The 26,448-nt window shown below is 39.5% G+C and overlaps 1 protein-coding gene across 1 annotated transcript; it reads right to left on the reverse strand.

Moving 5' to 3' along the window:
* Window positions 1-4,575: 4,575 nt before the first annotated feature.
* On the reverse strand, window positions 4,576-23,448 carry LOC149841941 (Golgi SNAP receptor complex member 1-1-like). The gene is made up of 5 exons (XM_089998792.1): window positions 23,260-23,448; window positions 12,745-12,972; window positions 7,733-7,900; window positions 5,112-5,225; window positions 4,576-4,990 (listed from the first exon to the last, which is right to left on the reverse strand). The coding sequence occupies exons 1-5, from the start codon at window positions 23,296-23,298 to the stop codon at window positions 4,877-4,879; spliced, it is 663 nt and encodes a 220-aa protein (XP_089854918.1). The 5' UTR covers window positions 23,299-23,448; the 3' UTR covers window positions 4,576-4,876.
* Window positions 23,449-26,448: the final 3,000 nt, after the last annotated feature.

The raw sequence follows: 26,448 nt of genomic DNA on the forward strand, positions 1-26,448 counted from the left end.
GGTCTCGGCTTGGCCCAAGCTCAAGTAATTAGTGCAACTAATTAGGTAAATAATAAATAATTAACAAGTTTTCATGTACCCAACTAATTATCTTTCTAGTTTTCATAAAACTAATACAATTAGTAAATAATAATAGTAATCAAGTTACTATATATGCAATTAATTAATTTTTTATTTTTTATATTATTAATAATTAATAAATAGCTCAAGCCTATCGGGTTGGCCCGATATCCCGTGAACCGACCCACGTATATAACAGGTCGAGTTTTCGCCCAGTACACTACAAGAAAAATGTTAATTAGCGACGGACATTTGCGACGGATAAAATCCATCGCAAATTAGTGACGAAGTAGCGAGAGAAAGATATTCGTCATTAAAATATCATTATTTGTGATTTTAGCGACGAAAAATACTCTGTCGATAATCCGTCGCTACGTTGTGACGGATTAGCGATGGATTTTATTTCGTCGCCATATTCGTTGCAACTTAACGATGGATCAGCAATAGAACTATTGCGTCGCTAAGTCATCACCAAATAGCGATGACTTAGCAACGAAATTTGGTCGTCGCGAATCCGTCACTAATTTTCTCATAAATCCCTATTTTTTTTCCATTTCTTTCTCTTTTCTGTTTCATCTCCGCCGCGTTTCCTCGGCCCGCCTACCCCCGGCTCGCCTCCCGTTGCCCCCCGATCCGCCTCCCGTCGCCCCCTGGCTTGCCTCCTATGGCCCCCCGGACCATCGCCCAACGCTCCCCCTTCGCCGACCTCCTCCCCCCCCCCCCCCCCCGCTTTCTGCCGACCTCTCCCTTGGCCGACGCCCGACGCTCAGGTAACCCCTGACTCCTCTATCTCTTTTCGCCGACCCCCCCCCCCCCTTCGCTGACGCCCGATGCTCAGGCCGGCCATTACATTTTTCGTCGGGGAGGGGTCGAGCCCCCTCCCTATGTTATTTTCGTTAGGGAGGGACCGAGCCCCCTCCCTGTGTTACGAGAGTCGCGAGAGGGGCTCAGCCCCCTCCCTATGTTTTTTTCGTCAAGGAGGGGCTGAGTCCCCTCCCTGTGTTACGGGAGTCGCGGGAGAGGCTCGGCCCCCTCCCTATGTTTTTTTCGTCAGGGAGGGGTTGAGCCCCCTCCCTATGTTACGGGAGTTGCGGGAGGGGCTTGACCCCCTCCCTATGTTTTTTTCGTCAAGGAGAGGTCGAGCCCCCTCCCTGTGTTACGGGAGTCGCATGAGAGGCTCGGCCCCCTCCCTATGTTTTTTTTTGTCAGGGAGGGGCCGAGCCCCCTCTCTGTGTTACGGGAGTCACAGGAGGGGCTCGGCCCCTCCCTATGTTTTTTTCGCCAAGGAGGGGTTGAGCCCCCTCCATGTGTTACAGGAGTCGCGGGAGGGGCTCGACCCCCTCCCATTTTTATTTTTATTTTTGTCAGGGAGGGGCCGAGCCTTCTCCCTGTCTTACGGGAGTCGCGGGAGGGTCTCGCCCCCCTCCCTTTTTTTTTGCCTTTTTTTTCGCCAGCGAGGTGCCGAGCCCTCCCTGTCTTACAGGATGCACGGAAGGGGCTCAACCCCCTCCCCCCTTTTTTTTTGCCTTTTTTTCGCCAGAGAGGGGTCGAGCCCCCTCTCTGGTTTTTTTTTTTTTCGCCCCCTGTCTTACGGGATGAGAGGGAGGGGTCGAGCCCCTTCCCACTTTTTTTTTGCCAAGGAGAGGTCGAGTTTCCTCCCTGTTTTGTTTTGTATATATGTGTTTCGCAGGTATGTTGCTGAGCTAATTGCGCAATGCTTAGTGTTAAGCATCACATGTGACTAAAAATGCAATGCAAAAAGAAATAAGAAAAAAATGCAAAGGCAAAAGCAATTCAAATCGGATAAATACCCGTGGTGATAAGTGATGCAAGCGCATCACATGTTATTTAATTTATTAGATGCAACATTTTTTTGTTCACACACTCACTTGGTTGTGGATATCTAGGACTGCTTTGATGGAGCTTGAAGATCATGTTGAGCATGATTTTAATGTATGAGAATAAAAGTGTTCTTATTTTTGAAGTACGGATTTCATGCTAAGCATGGTAGTAGTTAGCAAGATAAATACAACACTGTTGTTGATTGTCCCTTTCATGCAGAGGCAACTTGTGAACTTATTAAAAGCATAGGCATTCACATATTTATTAAGAAAAAAATTATTTAGGGGTGAACTCTTTTTCCCTACTTTGAAATATGGGTCAAACTTTCTCTGGAAAATAGGTAGCCCATGTCAACATCTAACATCTTGAAAAATGTGATTCTTTTTTGGTTTTTAGTATTGTCCATTGAAAAATGAAAGGTACTCATGTTTGAATTTTTAATGACAAAGGTCACTGTTATAAGTTGACTTTGTGATGTAACAGAGTTAAAGGACACTCTTAAATGCAAACCCTTGTTTGACAGTTCAAAGAAAGTTTAGCCTATATTTTAAATTTAAAAAACGTGAGGCTCATATTTGAAATTAGGGCAAAAAGGTTGGTATTTTCCTTATTTATTAAGATAGAAGCACCCTCGCCGTCTAACTATGCCAAGCAATACTCGTGAGGACAAAGTAAAACTAGCACTGGTGCTAGACTAAAAAATTAGACACCCTCCATTCAAAATAATGGGAGAAGCAAGTAGTTGACAGTGTCCGCGTGACTTTATCACTTTCCCTAAGTTAGACATAGTTGGTGACAAGTCGCAGATTCTTTGATAATAATATGCTAAATATTCGGAACATCCATTTTTAATTAGAAAATGAAGAAGACAGGTTCCTCTCTCTCACGCATTTAAAAAAAAAAAAAAAACAACTTTTAAGCATAGTTTAAAAACTCCCTGGGTAAACCAGTGACTCGGTTGACTCGACCCAGATAGACCAATCGGGTAAAAAAATGAATACAAACTCGTTTTGTATAAAAACTGGGCCGAGTCATGGACCAGTCAGCCAAGTCATGGGCAAGTCAGCCGAATCATGGGAGAGTCATGGATATATATACAAATATAATATATTATATATAATTCTATATAAATATTATGTATATTATATACAAAAGTATGGTTATGCATATATTAATAAAATTATATATTAAATATATTATAAAAAATATCAAGTTTGGGACAGGCTGTTTGTCCGTCCCATATAAATCCAAGTCATTATATGTACGGACATGATTTTAATGGACTTTAATTGTTTCAGAATAAACTTTAATTATTTTTATAAAAATATATTTTGTATATGTTAAAATATCAAAAACATTTTTATTTTTGAAATAAAAATAAAAATCCACGTCCAAGTGTCCTATCTTCAGAAAAAATGCTTTTTTTGTTGAATTAGTATTGTGAGTAGGATCGTACGCCTGTCTGGGTTAGAGTGTCCCACTAACCTCCAACTTACCAAAACACCACTTCAAGCGGTGACAATTTTTTATATTTGTTGTTACTTTTTAGTGTATAAAAGGTCACTTTCATATATTTTATGCCTTTCTTGTTTTTAAAATAGGACCTTTTCTGTTTCACTAATAATTTCTTTCAGATAAACACAAAGGACCTATTCTACCTCTAAAAATAACAATGCAAATTTCAAAAAGAAAAGCCCATGCCTAAGGATATTTTGGTAATTTAGGCTAGTTAAGTGCTCCAAGCTTTCAAGTAAAAGATTTTAAATTTAAACACTATATGTTGTTAATTTTGTAATATCATATGATTGGTCTTTCACTATGCTTAATTGAGAGGAAAATACCGATTTTCAATTTCGTTATGTCTATATCTTCTGGATTAAGTGGCTGACCCAGTGGGATTTTTTTGTCACTCTTGAAAGCTGATGGTTTTAAATGGTCCCCATTGTTTTTACCAAATATGGGTATGATTAGTTGTTGCTCATGGGGTTTACCTCGCAGGAGGCAGGTCCATTAAGTGACCCGGTTTTCGGTGAGGGTTCCTCATAAAAAAAAATTTAGTTGCTCATGGGAATGGAACCATTGGGTTACCACTCTTGGCTGTGATGTTCCACTATGTAGATGAGTTGAGCCACTCTCAGATTCATCATACCCCTACTTAAATATCAGTTGTACCACTACATAAACGAGTCACCGTAGGTGTCTTATATTTGAGTTAAAACTAAGGTAGCAAAATAACCAACATGAAAATTTACTGATGGAAGTGCATGATTGATTTTTAGCTTCCAAATAAATATAACTTTTCACATATGACTGAAACCACTCAACTTCTAGATGGATACCTCTGTTCTTTCCTAAGACAGAATTCTGTAAAGAGTATCATAGGCTAGCAGATCTCAAGTAATGAGTTACTGAAACATCAACAGGAGGGCAGAAGGGAAGAAAAGGAAACCGGCATTCATAAACAATTGAGGCAAGTGTCTAGATAAAAAGTTGGGGCCTGCCTGACTCAAAATTTCAAACACCCTCACACAGTGAAAGGGGAATTAACATTCTAATGCTTATAAACAAAAATGTGCAGGTGGCAGGTGTGCAGGCACACACACAAAATATGCGCAATGCAAATACAGATCGGATCCTAGACGTATAAATATAAGAAGGCAAGTTCCATCCCTCTCCAAAAAAAACAGAGATTTTTTCTGATACTGTGCCTTCGTTTTGAAAATAAATAATCAACTTAATCAAATTTTCCTGATACAGAACTTGTAGCTTTCTACACTCTAGACCAGCAAGCCCTGACTCACCCTCCATGGAAAGTCTGATTCATTCAGATAAACACGAGGGTGTAACATCAATGCATTATGGGAAATCAAATAAAAACTTGGCTTAACACCCAAAAAACAAAAATGCTTTATTTCCAAATTAGGAAGGAATTGACAACTTACAAGAAAACATTCACTATTCACACCTACAAAGCTTACTTTGACAGCCAGTAAATCAGAATAAGAAACGTGCAAGCAGAAGCAACAAGTGAAAGGATGATAGTGTCCATTGACTTTCTCCTTTTTATTGAAGAGAGAATGTTATTGACCTGCATTAATCATAGAAAAGATGGTCAATAAATTTGCAGATATAAGACAAGTTCAGAAAAATATGGATGCTAGAGTGACTGATGTAAAACTTGAAAAAATAGGAAAAAGTGAGCAACATACCGTTGGCAAGCGGCCACTGACATCACTAATCTTTGTGCTGATACCACTAAATGTTGAACGTTGAAAAACAAGTGCCCCCAAAGTAGCTTGGGCGTGTGATATAACAGTATCCACCTGTAGAACTGCAACTCAGATGATAATTTCTACAACAGATTTGAATTTTATGAAAGAGAAAATTGATTTCATTGAAACATTGAAGGTTTTGGATTTATAACCCGAAGAAACCGCACCCAGCACGAAGACCTGGTTGCGTTGGCTCAGCCTGCCATACCTATGGACGTCATGCTGGCAGCGTAAAACTCTGAAGCTAGGATCCCTACCCCAGGGGCCTATGCTACGTGTTGGCTTGCACTGGGAGCGATGCCCATGGGAATCGAACCTTGACTGCCCGTCTAGCAGCCAAGACCTACCCCCACTACGCCAACCCCCCTTGGTGCTTTGAAACATTGAAGTTACTCAAACAAGCCATGAATTGCAAATATTCAAAGACATTTGTCCAGACAAACCATAACTGGCATCAATTTAGTAAACCACATCAAACAGCTCATTATCTGCATAATTTGCTGAAAGAGAGTTTTAAGTGCACGACCAGATTGGAATGTGGCCTGAGCTCTAGGATGATTAGTTTCTGAATTTCTTTATTGGCCCAATCAGAACATTTTTAACTAAGGGCAACCTAACTGTCTTCAGTGAATCACCATGAACTCGGGCAGCTTGGTGCAGATAGGCAGGACTCTTTCTCTATAAAGATGGCTAGGCCTTGAGGCCTATTTAAGCTAGAGGTGTTAAAGGTGTACACGTTTAACGCCTCTAGAGATGCCCTTTAAAACCATGAGCTGTATGACTCAATGGCCACTTTTGGCTCCAAAGCTGGCATAAGTACCAAAACCAGCCTTGCCTGGCCCAAAAGGACCAGAACTGATGGCAGTGAAAATAAGCTGAGAAACATGATGAATATAGAGAATATAGCATGATACCTATGAACACTTCATCAGACAAAGATAATCAGTGCATAAAATCATGATTAATATAGATATGAGCACTTCATGGGACAAGAGCGATCAGCACATAAAATCACGATAAGTATAGATATGAGCACTTCATGGGGCAAGAATAAATGGATACTAAAACATGCTGTCAAATTCAGACTTTGTAAACAATTTACTGTGAATTATGTGTACAAGTTCATATTACAGATGAAATGCTCTAGTGCAGTTGTATTATTTTGTTAAAAGAAACACAATTTATTAGAACTAGTTTATCTGCACATTAAATTCGAATATGCTGGTTCTTTAATTAAGATACAAGAGAAACATGAAATGATCTGTTCGTGACCTGCAGTTCAGTCTTACAAACCCACCCCACTAAAGAGCTAGGATAATCCCAGCTAAGTCAGAATCCATGTCATTGGCCCACTTGTGGGACCTATAGGCTGGGAATGGGGCAGAAGGGCCAGGGAGCATTATAATAGACAACAATCTATATCACTTTTTTCACAAAAGGTCTTTCTGAAAACACACATTAAAAAGGCTCAATCAAAGCAGTGAATAGAAAATGCATAAATGGATAGTCCAGATACATTTCACAGATAAGCATAAAGGGCTTCTTCTTGTTTAATCAACCATGATACAGGTAATGATGAAGAACATATTGATAGCCCTTCTTTTCCTTTCATTTCTCTTACCAATGAACATCATAGTTCATGGCAAAGATGTATGTTTACAGTTTACAAAGAGGTACAAGCACTACTGACACTGGAGGATAAGGAAATGGGGATGATAATCCTAGCCCCAAACACCAAAAAAAGATATATATATATATATATATATATATATATATATATATATATATAACAGACTCTTCTAACAGGGCACCGCACCCGCACCCATGCGGGTGCAACGCTTGGACACGGCTTCCCTTGTGTCAGGTGAAGTCAACCACACTGAGGTCCATTTCTATCCAAAAGTAGATTCAGTCAACCCTAACAAATTTCAATTTTATATATATATATATATATATATATGCACCTCCGCACCAGTGTGGTGTTATTTTTTATTGATGAGGAATAGCAATTGTAGATTATTAATTTGATTTATGGCATGGATTTATACATGATGAATTGATGATATGATAATTGTTTTTATTTCATTAGTGTTAACTTAAAATTGTTAAAAATTATACATATATATATATAGAGAGAGAGAGAGAGAGAAAGAGAGAGGTCATATCTGCAATGGATGACAATGTAAGGAGGTCATCAGAGAGTTGTCCGAAGCTGGAGTTGCTAATGACTACCTCTCCAGCTCAATGTCAAGATGTGAAAAAAGGATGGACTTGGTGTTGCTAAAATTGCTTGGTTGTTTATATTTGCAGTTATGCTGCTTATGCACCTAGTCTAAGGTAAACAACTGGGTAACCATGCACCAAACGGTTTGTTCCAAGGGGTTAGATACGAATTACTCAACTACAACAAAAGAATAGTCACCACTCGCCAAATTAAAAGAAATGATGAAAAAAAAATGAAATGAGAAAAAAAAAAGACAGGAAAAGAAATTTTACATAAATGAATGTTCGAAAATAATATTTTGAGCTCAAATTTGAAAAACAGATAATATCCTTACCTGCCCTGTGCTTCTGTTCAAAGATGCTTGCTCCTTGAGAAGGGCCCGCTCCACAGAATCACCACTATCTTCCAGTTCTGTTCTGGCCCGGTCAAATTCTCTGAAATCTTCAATTAGTGCTGCATGCTCTCTCTTTGCTCTAAGGCTTGACCGTAGCCGGTGAAATTCCTGCACATGAAATTGTAAATAAATTGTGATATGGACAGGATGCAGTTGCACATGGTCTAGCGGCTGCATCTGAAAGCTGTCACAGGGACTCGGCAAAACAGGTGCCGCACCCGCGTCGACGCGACGCGACGCGGGATCGCGTGCGGGTGCGGCACCGGGTGCGGTCAACACGACCCTGGGTGCGGTCAACGCACCCAGGGTCATTTTTGTCCAAATTTTTGGGCGAAAAAAATTCCCCCCCCCCCCGATGGAAAGGAGGAGGATTAGGGCAAAAAAAATTTTTTGCCCTAATCTCTCCTCTCTCTCCCCCTGAGCTCGAGCTCTCCCATCGCCGCCCCAGCTCCGCCGCCCCCAGCGTCGCCGCCCCCAGCGCCGCCGCCCCCAACTCTGCCGCCCCCAGCTCCGCCTCCCAGACTCCTCCTCTCGGCTCCTCCTCTCGGCTGGCAGGTATGTCTCTCGTCTTCTTGGGTCGGCTGGGGAGGGGCAGAGCACCCCCCCCCCCCTCTCTCGGTCTCTTGTTGGGTCGGTAGGGGAGGGGCTGAGCCTCCCCTGCTCCCTCATTTTTCGGCACAGGAGGGGCCGAGCCCCTCCCCATCTACCTCTTTTTTTTGGGTCGACAGGGGAGGGGCCGAGCCCCTCCCCCATCTTTTTTTTTTTTTTTGGGTCGACAGGGGAGGGGCCGAGCCCCTCCCCCATCTTTTTTTTTTTTTGGGTCGACAGGGGAGGGGCCGAGCCCATCCCCCATCAGTTTTTTTTTTTTGGTCGACAGGGGAGGGGCCCCCCATCTGTTTTTTTTTTTGGGTAGACAGGGGAGGGGCCGAGCCCCTCCCCCATCTTTTTTTTTTTTTTGGGTCGACAGGGGAGGGGCCGAGCCCCTCCCCCATCAGTTTTTTTTTTTTGGGTCGACAGGGGAGGGGCCGAGCCCCTCCCCCATCTTTTTTTTTGGGGGGGTCGACAGGGGAGGGGCCGAGCCCCTCCCCCATCAGTTTTTTTTTTGGGGGGGTCGACAGGGGAGGGGCCGAGCCCCTCCCCCATCTTTTTTTTTTTTGGGTCGACAGGGGAGGGGCCGAGCCCCTCCCCCATCAGTTTTTTTTTTTTTGGGTTGACAGGGGAGGGGCCGAGCCCCTCCCCCATCTTTTTTTTTGGGGGTCGACAGGGGAGGGGCCGAGCCCCTCCCCCATCAGTTTTTTTTTTTTTTGGGTCGACAGGGGAGGGGCCGAGCCCCTCCCCCATCTGTTTTTTTTTTTTGGGGTCGACAGGGGAGGGGCCGAGCCCCCCTTGCTCTCGCTCTCTTGTTGGGTTGGCAGGGGAGGGGCTGAGCCCCCCCTTCTCCCTGTATTTTCGAATTGATTTGAAAATTGTAATGTATTTTTTTTTGTGTTTTCAGGATAAAAATGACGGATAAAGGGAAAAGACTTGCGTCATCCTCATCCCAACATGTGAGTTCTGCTGCTAGTTTTGCTGATAGTTGCAGTGGGATTGATGATGTGGGGCCACTATGGGTACATGTAGATAAACTTGCAAAAACTGGAGAAGGAGGTGGTGGAAACAAAAGATTTCGATGCAAGCTCTGCAAAAAAGATTTTGTTGGGTCTTACACAAGAGTGAAGGCTCATTTGTTGAAGATACCAGGACATGGCATTTCAGCTTGCAGAAAAGTTGATGAGGCAATGCGAAGGCAATACAAGAAAATACAAGAAGAATATGAGAAGAGAAAGGCAATGGCCGATTCTTCTGCACTTAGTGTGTCATTTGCAAGCCACCAAGAAGATGCTGAAAAAAAAAAGAAAAGTCAATCTAGGAGGTAGAGGAACGATACAAGCAGCATTCAATACATATGGAAGAGAAGAATTGGATAGAAAAGTTGGGAGGTACTTTTATTCTGGTTCACTCCCATTTAATGCGGCTAGAAATCTTTATTGGAAGGATTTAGTAACATCCTTGGCAAATTGTAATTTGAGTGGTTATGTGCCTCCAAGTTCAGAAAAAATACGAACCACACTTCTTGCAGAAGAGAGGGCAAACGTGGAGAGGTTGCTAGAAATTAAAAAATATTCATGGGAGCAAAATGGAGTTTCCATTGTGTTTGATGGATGGACAGATATTCAAAGGCGTCCATTAATCAATTTCATTGTTTGTTCGCTTAGTGGCCCAATATTCTTGAAAGCAGTTGATGCATCTGGGGAATATAAAAATGCAGAGTATTTGAAGGGATTGTTTATAGAAGTGATAAAAGAAGTGGGTGATCAGAAACTGGTACAAATCATTACAGACAACGCTCCGGTTTGTAAAAGTGCAGCGTTGAGTTTGGAGAGTGAGTACCCTCATATTTTTTGGACTCCCTGTGTAGCACACAGCTTAAATCTAGCCCTAAAGAGCATATGCAACCCCAAAGAAGAAGAAAATTCACAAGCATATGCTTTATGTTCATGGATTGAAGATTTAGAAAGAAATGTCAAAAGCATTAGGAATTTTGTTGTTAACCTCCATCGTGCTAATACTATATTTAATAGGCATTCTGATTTGAAATTGTTGAAGGTCGCTGAAACACGTTTTGCGTCCATCATTGTGATGATGAAGAGGATTAAAAGAGTGAAGAATGCTTTGATTAACATGGTGACTGATGAAAATTGGACATTCTATCGTGTTGATGATGATATGAAGGCTCAAGAAATTAAGAAATTCATTCTTGATGATGAGTTTTGGGACAGAGTGGTATACTTCCTTCAATTTACGCAACCTATTTGGGAAATGTTAAGAGAAGTTGATAAGGATGAGCCCATGCTTCACAGAGTTTATGAAATGTGGGATAATATGATTGAAAAAATACAAGCTATAGTTTTCATGCATGAAGAAAAAAATCCTGCATTGGATGATTCAGATTTTTTTAATCATATTCATTCAATTTTAGTCAGAAGATGGGATAAGAGCAACACTCCTTTGCATTGCATGGCACATTCTCTTAATCCAAAATATTATGCAAATAAGTGGCGGGCTGGTGGTATTGGTCGTGTCCCTCCAAATTTAGACCCAGAGCTATCAAGACATAGAAATATGTGTATGACAAGACTTTTTCCAGAAGCACATCTTCTACATCAAGTCACACAAGAGTTTGGAAAATTTTCATCTTCGAGATTATATGCACCGGCATTATTCGCGAGCATTAGAAATTTTCATCTTCAAGTCACACAAGCATATGCTTTATGTTCATGGATTGAAGATTTAGAAAGAAATGTCAAAAGCATTAGGAATTTTGTTGTTAACCTCCATCGTGCTAATGCTATATTTAATAGGCATTCTGATTTGAAATTGTTGAAGGTCGCTGAAACACGTTTTGCGTCCATCATTGTGATGATGAAGAGGATTAAAAGAGTGAAGAATGCTTTGATTAACATGGTGACTGATGAAAATTGGACATTCTATCGTGTTGATGATGATATGAAGGCTCAAGAAATTAAGAAATTCATTCTTGATGATGAGTTTTGGGACAGAGTGGTATACTTCCTTCAATTTACGCAACCTATTTGGGAAATGTTAAGAGAAGTTGATAAGGATGAGCCCATGCTTCACAGAGTTTATGAAATGTGGGATAATATGATTGAAAAAATACAAGCTATAGTTTTCATGCATGAAGAAAAAAATCCTGCATTGGATGATTCAGATTTTTTTAATCATATTCATTCAATTTTAGTCAGAAGATGGGATAAGAGCAACACTCCTTTGCATTGCATGGCACATTCTCTTAATCCAAAATATTATGCAAATAAGTGGCGGGCTGGTGGTATTGGTCGTGTCCCTCCAAATTTAGACCCAGAGCTATCAAGACATAGAAATATGTGTATGACAAGACTTTTTCCAGAAGCACATCTTCTACATCAAGTCACACAAGAGTTTGGAAAATTTTCATCTTCGAGATTATATGCACCGGCATTATTCGCGAGAGAAGAAGATAATATAGATCCTATCACATGGTGGTCAACATTTGGATCGGAAACACCTCTTCTGCAACGTCTTGCATTAAGATTGCTATCGCAGCCTGCTAGTTCATCTTGTTGTGAAAGAAATTGGAGCACATATTCTCAAATCCACAACATGAAGAGAAATAAACTCACCAGCAAGCGTGCAGAGGATTTAGTATATGTTCATTCAAATCTTCGATTACTTTCGCGAAGCAATGATGAATACAGGTACTAATTTACTCTCTTAGTTATTTGATTATTTCTTAGTTTTCATTTAAATATACTTGTATTGTATTTATCATTTTCAAATTGGGTTTATAATGCAGACAAGGAACATCCAAATTTTGGGATGTAAACCCAGAAGAGTGTGACTTCGAGAGAGAACATGAATTCAACGTAACAAACATGGATTTAGCTGAGCCCAGTATTCCTTCTAATGATGCATTTGATGATGAAGAAGAAAATTATTTGCATCCATTACTTCATCAGGATATACTTTGGTATGTAATTTAGTTCTTTTATGCATACTTATTTGATTGATATTTAGGTCAATTTATGTAATTGCTTTACTTATTTGATTGATAATTTGATATTTAGGTTGATATACTGCATGCATGATGAATCATATTATGAGTTTATGACAATGTTTACTGTTAAATGTTAAACTGTTAAAACTTCAAAATTTTATATATATATATATATATATATAATTTTTTTTACATTTTTGCCCCTGCCGCACCCCCGCACCCGGGTTTTTTGGAAGTGCCGAATCCCCGCACCCGCACCCGCACCCGCTCCCGCACCCGCACCCATGTGACATAGTCTGAAAGATAAATATAAACAAGAAACAGCAGCATGAAGCACATGGTAGAATGTGAGAATAACCTGAGTAAGATCCTGCAGAATCTCTTGATGACGAGTCAAAGTATGAGAAAGAACTTCTGATCTTCCTGAAGATACCCACACTTGCAGCTGCGAATTTACATTTTGAAGCTGTTTAAGTAGCCTGTCTATCTCAGACTCAAGTGCATTCTCAGTACCATCCGCTTTAGTAACAACCAATCTTCGATATGAATTCATTTGCTCATCCAGTTGTGTTTCAAGTTTTTTGGCCTGTATAAAATAAAAAAGGTTGATAAAGGAATATTGTTTTTATGAAAATTTCATCATGCTTATTTTCTATAATGGTAAAAAGATAGTCTATGGAAGCACTAAACCCTTTGTTAAAAAATAGTCCATGCAAGCAGTAACTGTTTACCAACCACTCACAAACCACAACTTTTCACCAAAATACACTTGCAATGAGTCCATCCAGATCAACACTAAGTATGATTCTGTCTTCTATGAGACCATGAATTGCCATTATGTGTTACCCAGCACCAAATAAAAAAAAAACTGATTATCTTACAACAATGCTCCTATTCAAAATCTGGACCACTAATTAATGTACCAAAGGTTCAAAATTGTCTTATTTGTGCTAGCAATTGTTGGTCTTGTTGTGTAATATCAGTAACCAGAAAAAACATTCAAGAATGGAATTTCTTGCAGAGAATGCCGGTGGAGCTATAGGAATAAAATGCTAGGGTATTGTTCCTCTCTGAAAGCCGCTAAATAATTACAAAAATGTGTGTTTCCTAACGCAATTTGTTGGTACTTATTATAAAGAATAGCATTTCAAACCATAGAATCCTCATGCAGAAGAACCCCTTGCTATTGCACAACCTTGTCTCTTGGCTCTTTTCCTTTCCCAATTATATAATGATACCAATATGCAGTATTCTCCAAGTATCACATAACCATCTCTATCCACTTGTTATTCCTTCATTTCCTCTTTCTCTGCACTCCATTTCTTTTTCATCCATAAGGGGGCATTCAATCACAAGGAGAATTTTTTTACAATAAATTGTTTTTCTTGGGACCAATTATATAGATTTGTTTACCACATCAATTTCCCTGTTCTCTCAGTAATCAAACCACTCCAATCCTTGAATTTTTCAACCTAGAAAAATTAGGTTTTTTCCTTTCTTGAGCAGCCATGTCCTAATGCAAATACTTGGGCAGCAAATGGTGATTGAATGAAACTTGAAAGCCCACAAGATGTTTTCCTAAATCTAAAGCTATCACCATGTTCAATGGTCCAACCTTAGGGTTGTTCTATTTCATAGATAAAAAGTTGATTCACTCATTCGTTTCACGATTTCCCCTAGAGAGCTCGTACAAAGACCAAAGAGGATATTGGATGTCATATTTAGCGCATATTTCTAGTGTTGATCAATTACCTTCCTCTCTAGCACGTAACTGCAACCTTTTCAAAATCAGGGCTTTTTCCTTTACACCTATGTGCTACCCTACCTGTTTACTATGCAGGGTCACTGAACTCTAATTAGTAGAACATATACCTGAAGAGGGACATGCCATTCATAATCAAACCAGCCATGATTATTTAAAAAATAGTACTTGCCTCTTATAGATAATGAAGTTATAACTACTGCATGAGTTATGAACGAATTGTATGTTGCTTAGAATCAGATAAAGTAATTAAAATTTCATATAATGACTTTATTGCAATGAAGTATGCGCAAATACAAAACAAGAGCCTCTAAGAGCTTACAGGATCACAAACACAAAGTGCACATGCGCAAGTACTATGTAGGGTCACTTAACTCTAATTAGTAGAACATATACTTGAAGAGGGACATGCCATTCATAATCAAACCAGCCATGATTATTTAAAAAATAGAATTTGCCTCTTATAGATAATGAAATCATAATCAAACCAATGTCCACACTTGTGGAGGGGTGCCAACCAATTTTTCGATAACGGTTGGGTTACATCAAGGATCTGCTTTAAGCCCTTTCCTATTTGCGATAGTGATGGATGAGCTTACGAGATCAATTCAAGAAAATGTACCGTGGTGTATGTTGTTTGCTGATGATATTGTTTTGATTGATGAGTCTAGAGCTGGGGTTAATGCTAAGTTAGAATTATGGAGACAGACATTGGAAGCTAGAGGTTTTAAGTTGAGTAAGAGTAAGACTGAATATATGGAATGTCGGTTTAGTAAGCAACGAACTAGTGATGGAAGTGTAGTGAAGCTTGGTGAGCAAGAAATACCGGTGAATGATTATTTCAAATATTTGGGATCCATCATTCAAAAGTATGGAGAAATTGATGGAGATGTAAATCATAGGATAAAGGTTGGGTGGATGAAATGGAAAAGTGCAACTGGAGTGTTGTGCGACCGTAGAATGCCATTGCGGTTGAAGGAAAAGTTTTATAGGATGACTATTAGACCCGCTTTACTATATGGTACGGTATGTTGGGCTGCCAAGAGACATCATATTCAAAAAATGAGTGTAGCTGAGATGCGGATGCTTAGATGGATGTGTGGAAATACAATAAAAGATAAGATTCGGAACGAGGAGATACGTAAGAAGGTAGGTGTTGCACCCATTGAAAATAAGATGCGAGAGAATCGTTTACGGTGGTTTGGACATATTCGGCGAAGGCCTAATGATGCTCCAGTTAGAAGGTTGGAGAAATGGGAAAATATATTAGTTAAAAGAGGTCGGGGTAGGCCTAGGAAGACTTGGATGGAGATGATAGGAAAGGATATGAATGCTTTGAACCTCACCGAGGACATGGCATTGGATAGAAGTGATTGGAGGAAAAGGATTCATGTGGAAGACCCAAAATGAATTTCTTTTTTGGTTCATATCGCTGACCCCAATTGTTTTGGGATGAAGGCGTAGTTGTTGTTGTTGTTGTTGTTGTATAGATAATGAAATTATAACTACTGCATGAGTTATGAACGAATTGTATGTTGCTTAGAATCAGATAAAGTAATTAAAATTTCAAATAATGACTTTATTGTAATGAAGTATGCGCAAATATAAAACAAGAGCCTCTAAGAGCTTAGAGGATCACAAACACAAAGTGCACATGCACAAGTCCACTATGGGACAATACAAAAGCCAACAATGGCAACAAAAATATATAAAATATCTTTTTATTGATATATGCTTAAGCAAAAGCATTAACAAATAAAGGGGACAAACACCCCTAATATATAATACACAGGAGGGGCCATTGGGGAGCTCCCACGAAGAGTTGTAGGGAGCTTCCAATGGTCATCTTTATGACCGTTGGGATGCCCCAACAACTCTATTGTCAAATGACCATACAGCTCATGCTCTACCAAAAGAAAGACAAAAAATACGAAAATAAAAATAAGAAATGAAAAAACCGTTCCTAATGAACAATACTTATTACAAGGAAAAAAGGCCAAAATACCCCTGACCTCCAAAACAGATTACAATCTTATATATATATGCTATGTTAACATCCATCATACTTGGCAAACTCCATGGACAATTATGCAGCTGCCATGGACCCCCACACATGTTTTTAGAAACTTAGACTATGGATTTTATTGAAACTGACAAATCCTAGGAATTCAGCCCCTGAACTCTGGATATCAGTGTCACGAAATGCTAATGAAGAGAAATAATGTCTCAAAGAGACAAACAAATGCACACACAAACAAATAGCCACTAATGGGCAATATTACAACCACAAAGTGGTAAATGAGCAAAGAGAGAGAGAAGAGCTAAAAAATATAGCATTCACTTAAGAAGAGCTTCAAAGAAGCTTAACAAGTACATGGAGCTTTGCCCCTTATTTATACACATAATGGGACCCTTGGAGGGGCTCCCATAGAGTCGTTGGAGCCCCTCTAACAGTCATAAATATGACCGTTGGAGGGGTCCAACGACTCTATGTGGACCCCTCTCATTTGAATAAAAAAAAGAAAAGAATAAAAAGAAAATGCAAAAGAAAAGGAAGAAAAAGAAAAGCATATTCCAAAAAAAGAATATGCGAGTTTACAGGAAAAAGACTATTTTACCCCTAGTGGGTATTACAAAAATAGTATATATAGCTATATATATTTAGAAGGACACATAGACATATATATTGAATATATATATGTGTCACAATCTATATATATGTAGATATATATAGGAAAGATGGTATAATTTAACAATCAGGCACATGTTAATTCTTTGAAGCCAAGATTTTGAACCAACCTATTTGGTCTGGCATCTAAGGCACGAAGACATAAAAAGTGTAAGGAATCACATAGCACCGATAAACATATACAGATGACTCCAAAGTGGAAGTTTCATTAAACATGATCTTTACCAGCCTTGTGAACCGCAACTAAAATCCCCAAAACAATGCAAAAGTTCAAAACTCAGCACCATGTCGGATCTTCAAGATCACTTAATTTCATTATATTGGCTTCAATTCCAGAGCAAGAAGTGACACCCTGCACAAACATCAATACGTTTGATCCACAAGCTACATTCTGGCGCCCCTCTACCAACCTTGCAAGAGTTTATTTCATAAGTTCTTTCCTTTTCATCAGAAGTCCAACATTTCATACATTATCAAATTATGCGCTTAAAATTTCTTGCATCGTGTTCTTCAACATTTCTGCTCACAATAGCCTAGCTTCGTCCCACCTCAGCAAGCAAAATGTTGAATTTAGGAGGCAATCCAAACCACAGAACATGTTTCTAAACTAGAACATCGCCATCAAATATCACTTAACTAAAAGAGCCTATGAGGACTATGCAGTCAGATAATGATGCAGCAAAACAAACATACAGCAAGAAACAAGAGCCAATATAAGTGGTTCGGTTCCTTGAAGAACCTACCTCTACTCTCAAACTCTCTCAGCATGAATAAGAGAGGAGTGGAGATAAGATATTTATTATTAACTCCTGAACATGTTTTTGAGTTGTCATAAACAACTCTACCATAGTTAACAAGCCTTTCAACATTAAACAACTTGCTATCACATATCAAGGGATTAGACTCCTTTCTTAACTTGGGACATGATAAGTTTTCATTCTTTCCTCCTTGATATTAGGCTCTGGTAGGTGTTAAAGAAACCGTGGCACCCACGGTAAAACAGTTGCAGATAAGGCAAATCCATACGTCAAAGCAAGCGTGTTATCTACCCACAGTAAAACATCTGCAAATAATCTTGATCTGCATTGAAGTTTGTAATTGCCTTACAATAATCTCTAATTATCGTGGTGTGCATTATTGTTTGTAAATCTCTTCCAATAATCTTGTTCAAATAGCTCGCAACGGCTTCCGTATTGAGTATGAGAGTTTTGTCACATCCATAACAACGGGAGCCTCGTGTCACTCCTTTGCAGATCTTTACGATCTTCTCATAAATCAGGAGAAGCGAGGGATCATGCTGCATCCCAAGCAATCTAAAACTCTAGAATCCATGCAAACTGCATTCACTGCCTCAAGAGGCAGAGGTCGTGAATCCTATAAGGGTAGATGGAATCAAGGCAGAGGCCAAGGTAGAAATTCTCCAAGATGCCAAAATAAAAAATCATCCAGTCAAAATCAGGGATCTTAAGATCATCAAAATCAACAAAGTCCAGTCTATTGTTAATATTGTGGCAAACGTGGGCAAATAGCCAAAAGTTGTTGGGATATTCCCAAGGCATTCTCTGACATGTCTATGCAACAAAGCAATGATGATTATTGGTACCCTGACACTAGTGCAACCAATCATTTAACTATGAATAATTAGCAGTTTGCAAATAAAGCAACATATCAGGGCAACGAGTCTATCATGATAGGCAATGGTAAGACTTTTTACCTATTTCTCACACAGGTGACTTGGTTCTATCATCTAATGGTACAAATTTTGCTCTAAAGAATGTTCTTCATGTTCCTGCCATTGCTAAAAATCTATTGTCTATGGATCAATTTACTGAAGACAATGATAGTGTTTTCGAATTCACTCCCTCTGAATTACTTGTCAAGGATCGTCAGACATGCAGGATTCATCTCAAGGGTCAGAAAACCAACGTGGGTCTCTACCCAATTAAAGGAAGTGATTCCCAGATGAAGGCAACCTATGCGGGACGTAGAGAGACTTTTGATTTGTGGCATCAGTGACTCGGTCACGCCAATAGGAAAATTGTTTCTTTTCTTAATTCTAGTAATGCTATTTCCTTCAATAGAGACAAGCAAATAAAAATTTGTGAAAACTGCTTGGTTGGAAAGGCCCATAAGCTGCCTTTTGGGCGCTCTTTAACATGCAGTTCTCACGCTCTAGAGATACTTCATGCTGATGTATGGGGTCCAGCCCCTATGATTTCTCGAGAAGGTTTTCGTTTTTATCTATTAATAGTGGATGATTTTTCTCTATTTTCTAGGCTATTTCCTATGAAAGTTTTTGTGTGCTTGAATTCAGCACACACATAGACACACAGTAAATTCTAAACAAGTTTATGTGTGCTTGAATTCAACACACAACCCAGTAAATTCTAAACAAGTTTATGTGCGCTTGAATTCAACACACACATAGTAAATTTTAAATAAGTTTTTGTGTGCTTGAATTCAGCACAAAAATTTCAATCGAATAATGGTGGCAAATTCACAAGTTTTGAGTTCGAGGACTTTCTTTGACACCATGGAATTTTTTATCGTCTATCCTGTCCTCACACGCCTGAGCAGAACAGGCTTGTTGAGCGCAAACATAGGCATATCGTGGAGACAGGCTTAAGCATGTTGAGTGGTGCTGCCTTACCCTATGATTTTTGGGTTGATGCGTTTCGCACGACCATTTATATGATTAATCACCTGCCTACCTTGGTGCTTAGTCGCAAATCTCCTAATGAGCAAATCTTCAAACACCTACCTAACTATCAACATCTGCATGTATTTGGTGCCCTATGCTACCCGTTGGTCACACCGTACAACTCTTCCAAATTTTAACAAAAAACTAAAGCTTGTATTTTTCTTGGTTATGCATCCCGACACAAGGATTATGTGTGTTTCGACCCTCGTGCCAAACGAACCTACCTATCCTATCATATTTATTTTGATGAAACCTTCTCCTCCAAACCAAGTTCTCCAATGCCTCCCTCCCAGCCTGAGATCCCACAGTGGGGGCTCTTGATGCCTGTTGTGTTGGTTCCACCATCGTCTCCTCCTGATGGTGATGGACCTGGTTCATCCTCGATATCATTACCTTCTCATTCCCTTGCATCTACCTTGCTACCTAGTCCACCGACTACCCTAAACAACCTTGGTGCCGATTCTCCTTCCCATCTAGAACCAGTGTCTGCCTCGTCTGCTAGTGAACCATCTTTCCTTGTTGAGTCGATCCTTCCTAGTGGCTCTCTCTCCCCTGCAAAGCTGAGCTTCCCTGCCCCTGTTTGCCCTCCTTCTCATCCTGCAGATCATGTTCATCCTATGGTCACCAGGCCCATGATAGGTTCTCTTAAGCCTAAAGCTTACACCACCTCACTCTATCCCATCCTGCTATCCTATTTTAATACCACCCTACTTGAATCTGAACCCACCTCATTTAAACAAGTGTCCCAAAGTCCTAAATAGAGATTAGCCATGGAGGATGAGTACAAGGCTCTCATGCATAATCAAATGTGGCACATTGTTCCACCTCAATCTTATTTCAATGTTGTTGGATCCAAGTGGATTTATCGGATCAAACGTCATGCCGACGACTCCGTTGCCTGCTACAAAGCCCGACTTGTAGCCAAAGGCTTCCACCAGGAGGAAGGTGTTGATTTCTTTGAGACATTCACCCCAGTTATTAAACCTACGTTCATTCGGGTGGTTCTCTCTCTTGCTATCTCGTTTCAATGGCCCATTCACCAACTTGATTTTAACAATGCTTTTTTGAATGGGTTTCTTGAAGAGGATGTATATATGCGTCAACCATAAGGTTTTGAGGATGTCAACTTTCCTACTCATGTGTAAGCTCGATCTAGCTCTTTATGGCCTCAAGCAAGCACCTCGTGCTTGGTATGAGTGTTTCAGCACCTACTTGGTCTCCACCGGCTTTATCATCTCTCAATCTGATGCTTCGTTGTTCATTTTTCAATGTCGTGGGATGATTGTTTATTTATTGGTTTATGTGAATGATATCATCATTACCAGTAATTTTGTGTTGGCAATTAAGCAGCTTGTCACTCATCTTGAATCGGCCTTCTCTATCAAAGATCTTGGCCGTCTCAACTACTTTCTTGGCATCGAGGTTCTCTACTCCACTTAGGGGATTTATCTTTTTCAACAGCTATACATTCTCAACCTTCTTCAGAAAGCATCCATGGCTAATGCCAAGATTGTCCCCACTCCAATGAGTTTTAGTTCCAAACTTACTAAGGATGGCTCTCCTCCCTTTTCTGATGCTACCCTCTATTGCAGCATTGTTGGTGGTCTACAGTATCTCGCTCTCACTCGTCTTGATGTTGCATTTGTTGTCAACAAGGTCTACCAAATACATGCACCAGCCCATTGTTGCTCACTGGTCCGCAGTCAAATGTATCCTGCGTTACCTCAAGGATTCGTTACAGCATAGTCTCCTACTTAAGCAGTCTGTCTCGATGCAACTTGTGTCTACTCTGATGTTGACTGGGTTGGTTGCCCAAGTGATCCCTAATGTCATTTTATGGTCTTCCCGCAAGCAGAAAACAGTCACTCAGTCTAATACCGAGGCTGAATACAAATCTTTAGCGTGTGTTGCGTCGGATCTCATATGGCTAAAGTCGTTACTTGGGGAACTCGACTTCTTGCCTTGCGAACCGCCCATTCTCTAGTGTGATAATATTGGTGCTCTCTATCTCGCAACTAATCCGGTTTTCCATGCCCGGACTAAACATGTCGAAATTGATTTTCATTTTGTTCGTGATCATGTTCATAAAGGACATTCAAATTCGCTTTATCTCTTCTAAAGACCAATTAGCGGATGGCTTGACCAAACCGCTACCGCTGGCTCAGTTTGTTGATATTCGATACAAGCGCAACGTGCAGGCCCCCACGATGAGCTTGATGAGGCATGTTAAAGAAACCGTGTTATCTATCCACGGTAAAACAGTTGCAGATAAGGCAAATGCACACGTCAAAGCAAGCATGTTATCTACCCATGGTAAAACAGCTGCAAATACGAAAAATGCACACATCAAAGCAAGTGGAGATAAGGCAAATGAAGATAACGTAAAAGACTCCACTCGTGGACTTCAACCGCCGGAGCGGATAATCAGGAAAAGCAAAGGATCCTGATCTGCATTGAAGTTTGTAACTGCCTTCGTGGTGTGCATTATCGTTTGTAAATCTCACGATAATCTCTGAGCGTATTACTTCAACGTTGTAACTGTGTTAAATATAAACATATTATCTCACAACTCACGTAAGAGTTAGTGAGTTCGTGTGATATTACATTCATTGTCTATCTTTTCAGTAGGTAGGTAATTTTATCACCAAGACTACTTGAAATAGCAGCTTCCTTAATGATACCAACTTCTTTAGGTGCTTGCATTATTAGCCCTACTTTGGACTGGGTACCACAACTGGAGATGGACGGATCTGGAGATGGATCTGGTTCTCTAACATTAACCTCATCCGCTTGCCCTATTTCTTCAGTAAAAGTCAATACCACTATCAGTGAACAGTACTGATATCTTAAAACGCCCAATTACGGTCTCACCTTAGTTTGGGAAGACTAGATTCTTAATCGAATCCCCATCATTACATAGTCACAATTGGAGCCTTCAGCTATTTTTTTATTGTAAGCTCATGTTTGTCGTCCTTAATCTCTTAGCAGCGTGCACTTGTTTCCCGCTTACAAATGCTGCTTGAATCAAAACATTTCTCAACAGAAACCGAAAGGGAATTTTCGAACCACTATATTTTCCCACAATGTCTGTCTTAGTACTCCGAATTCTGGACTCGCATTCAACCGCTACACACGAAAATTTTCATCCACAATCGCTTCCTGAATCAAAACGGTTCTCGCCCCAACCTAGGGTCAGATTTGCTTTTCCAATTCAATCAATCCGTTCGCACGATTCAGGAATTCAGGATGCAACTTCCTTCGCATAGTTCAAAAAGCTGCAACAAGAAAAGAACCAGTTCTGCATCACGCCTTCTCGTTTCTAAATCAATAAAATCATACAATCAGACATCTCGGTAACCGAGCGCCGCGATCATACAAAATTAGTACAAACTCTAAAAAACTCCACGCAATATAGGGAAAATCCTGATTCCACGAAATTGCTTGTTTCTAAACCTAATTCCACGAAACCGGACTAAAATTTCCCTTTTCTAAACCTTAAAGAAAAACATGACCAAAATTGCCGGATTATAAACCTAATTCCACGAAATACAGGGAAAATCCTAATAATCAACCCCGATCTTCAACATTCTCGTCCAGAATCGCTATAATGAAAGCCGGATCGGCAATTCTCATGAAACGAAACAACTAATTCTCCAAAAAAACATCAAAATCCAGCAAAAAGGAAAATAGGAGACACACAGGAAAGAGGGGAAGGAGAAACCTGTTTCCGTAGGCCGTCCCACGTGCTCGGCAAATCCATCAACTCCGGCCCCTTCTTCTTTGCCCTACAAATTTCAACTCTGACTCCTTCAGATCTGCAGATTGTCCACAGACACACACACACACAGATATTGACGTTGTCTCGTTCGTACGCACGCTTCCTCCCTCGACCTCTCTTCCCAGGCGTTCGCGTAAGAACGAGTGTTCTGATCGATCACGAAAACTGGCTAAACTAAACACCTAATTGTCCGTACAACATATACTTTTTTGTTATTACATTAAACAGTCTGACTTTTCTTAATTAACCAGCGTAGTAGGTACGTCAATGGATCGGATTCTATTCGATATCCGACTTCGTTTAGCCAGACCAAAACCATATCCGATTATAATCGGATGCTGATATGGTTTTGGTTTTCTGCAACAGAATCCAATGGATATGCAGATTTGATGGATATCCGAATCCGATTACATGTAAAAAGGCAGATTTGGTATGAGCTTTTTTGTGGCCGAATTCGAATCTGAATAAGTTTAGTCGAATATGATATTGACCACATCCAATCCAAATCCGAACCGTTCACATTCCTAGGTATACGATTTTTTTTTTGACGAAGAACCAGGTCACTTAATAGGGTCACCCTCTTCAAGTAAAATCGAAAGTTGAATTATTATGTTCAGAGCGTTTTAGCAATTTAATTTTATTTGATAAAAAAAGGTGAAATTACACATCCATAGGATTCATCGTGACGTTGTAGCAAAATGTAAAATCGAAAACTTCAAATAGCTAGATGTAATAAGGAAGAGCTAAAGCTGTGAGGTGTAAATAGTACGTGTGCAGGTCGTTGCGAACCACGTCCTAACCAAATCCGAACCATATGGTCCGATTGTCCCAAACGTTGTTATTTAGAAAATCTTGTCAATAAAGATATCGCTATAAATTAAAATTTATGTTTTCGAAAAAAAACATCAAGAAAAAATAATGGTATTATGGAAAATAAAAATAAGATTAAATCATGTTTAACTGTAAAAATATAAATTATTGAAAAAAAATGCTTTCATCTCTTTAATATCACAACAAAAACTGAGAAAATATCAGGTCACTTAGAGCTAGGGGTGGTCATGCGGGCCGGGCCAGCCCATTTTCTAACGGGCTGGGTTTTGGCCCGGTTCTTAATGGGCTCGGGTTTAAAGAGACGTGAAGCGGGCTGGGTCGGGTTCAAACTCATTTAGATGTTATTTTTTAATAAAATTAATGCATTAATTCTTAAAATATAAAAACTGAATTAAATAAAAAAACATAAAATTTAAATTAACACAAAACATTTAAAAGCCTTTTTGTATCAAGCTATGATATTTCCAAAATAAGAGCTATCCAACTTTAAATGGATTTTATGCTATGGATGCAAAATCCACATCTATGATGCTGGGAAATTCCTCCAAACAGCGGGACATTTTATCATATGTATTATGATATGATGCTACACCATGGAAGAATGGTAAATAGTAATAATTAACAAATAACAAATTCTCATGTAACTGATTCAGTAAACAGTAATAATTAACAAATAGCAAGTTCTCATGCAACTAATTAGATAAATAATAATAGTTATCAAAGTTACTATGTAATAGTTAATTTTTTTAAAAAAAAGTTATATTATTAAAAAATTAATAAATAACTCAAACCCATCGGGCCAGCTCGAACCCGGCCCACGTATATAAGAGGTTGGATTTTGGCCCGGTACCCAACGGGCCCTAGCCTAAAATCATGGCCTAAACCCAGCCCATGGCGGGCTGGGTCGGCTTGGCCCATCGGGCCGCCCGGACTGTTGCCCACCCTTAGTTAGAGGTACCTCTGTTAATTTTTATTAATGGTGGGATCATCCAAGATTTAAAAAAAAAAAACCTTTGATAGAGTTTGAGAGGCCATTCATCTTGTAGATGAACGGTATCAAAAACAATTCTGACATATTAACGATAGAGCTGCCTCTGACCTGATTCTCTCACGAAAAAAATACAATATTTTCTAAACAGGTGATATCATGAAAACATCTCACTTCTCTAGAACGTATCTGCTTCTGAAAATGTCATTATATTTTGAATATATAGCCAATATTTGTTGAAACAAATATGCTTAAGTATAGTCGGATTCTGGTGAAATACAAAAAACAATCATGTTTACCCCAAACCTGGATATACAACTCAGATCCAGGATGGAGGTTTTGCAACTTTTGGCTATTCTGAATTCGATTGGGTCCGACTCCCCATGTGTTTAGCTATTTCGGATCCAACCAATTTGCATCCTACCCAATCCTTTTTACATCTCCACATGAAAATGAATAGACCTATGTGACAAGGGCACTTAAAAGAATACACGCCATTCATCAATAATGGTGTCAAGGGAACATGACAGAAGCTAGTTGGACTTTCCCTATGACATAATAGACTTGATCCCTTTTCATTAAGACTACAAGAAAAATGTGTATTAGCGATGCTATCCGTCGTTAAGCCATCGCTAAATACGTTAGCGATAGATTTTGTGATGAATTAGCAATGGATAGCGTCCATCACATAACCTTAGTAACTACGACAAAATTTATCTGTCGCTAAGTAACAACGGATCAGCGATGGATCATGTACATCGCTAATTAAAGACTAATTTGGTTATGCGACGAAATTTAATCTGTTGCTATTATTTAATGAGGGATACATATTCGTCGCTAATTTTCGTCGCCAATTTGGCGACGACCATTAGCGATAGCTTAAATTTCGTCATAAACCAACGATTGCTTCAAATTGGCGACGGATTAGGGACGGATATTATTTGTCGCTAATTTTTAATAAAAAAATTTAAAAAAAAAATTATTGAAATATTTTGAAACTCGAGAAAATTTCTCATTATACAATTTATATAACCTGCTTATAAAAAAAAGTACACATAAAAAATACATATACAGGTCAAACAAATTTAACACAAATTCTAAGTTAGGCAAACTTTAACAACCAAACACAGTCATTGCCAAGTTATAATTAGTTACAAGTACGTCAAACAAATTAAACAAATGAATCTAATCCTCGCCAAGATTTTGGGCATCATCCTCTTCATTTTCTCGATCTGCCCCTCCCTTCATGCCTCCATCAGATCCTCTACGTTGATCATCTCCAGCATCCTACAAGAGAACCAAAATGTTAGTAT

This window comes from Nuphar pumila, chromosome 3 (genome assembly GCF_984573655.1).
Source record: "Nuphar pumila chromosome 3, dmNupPumi1.hap1.1, whole genome shotgun sequence".
Lineage (NCBI taxonomy): Eukaryota > Viridiplantae > Streptophyta > Magnoliopsida > Nymphaeales > Nymphaeaceae > Nuphar > Nuphar pumila.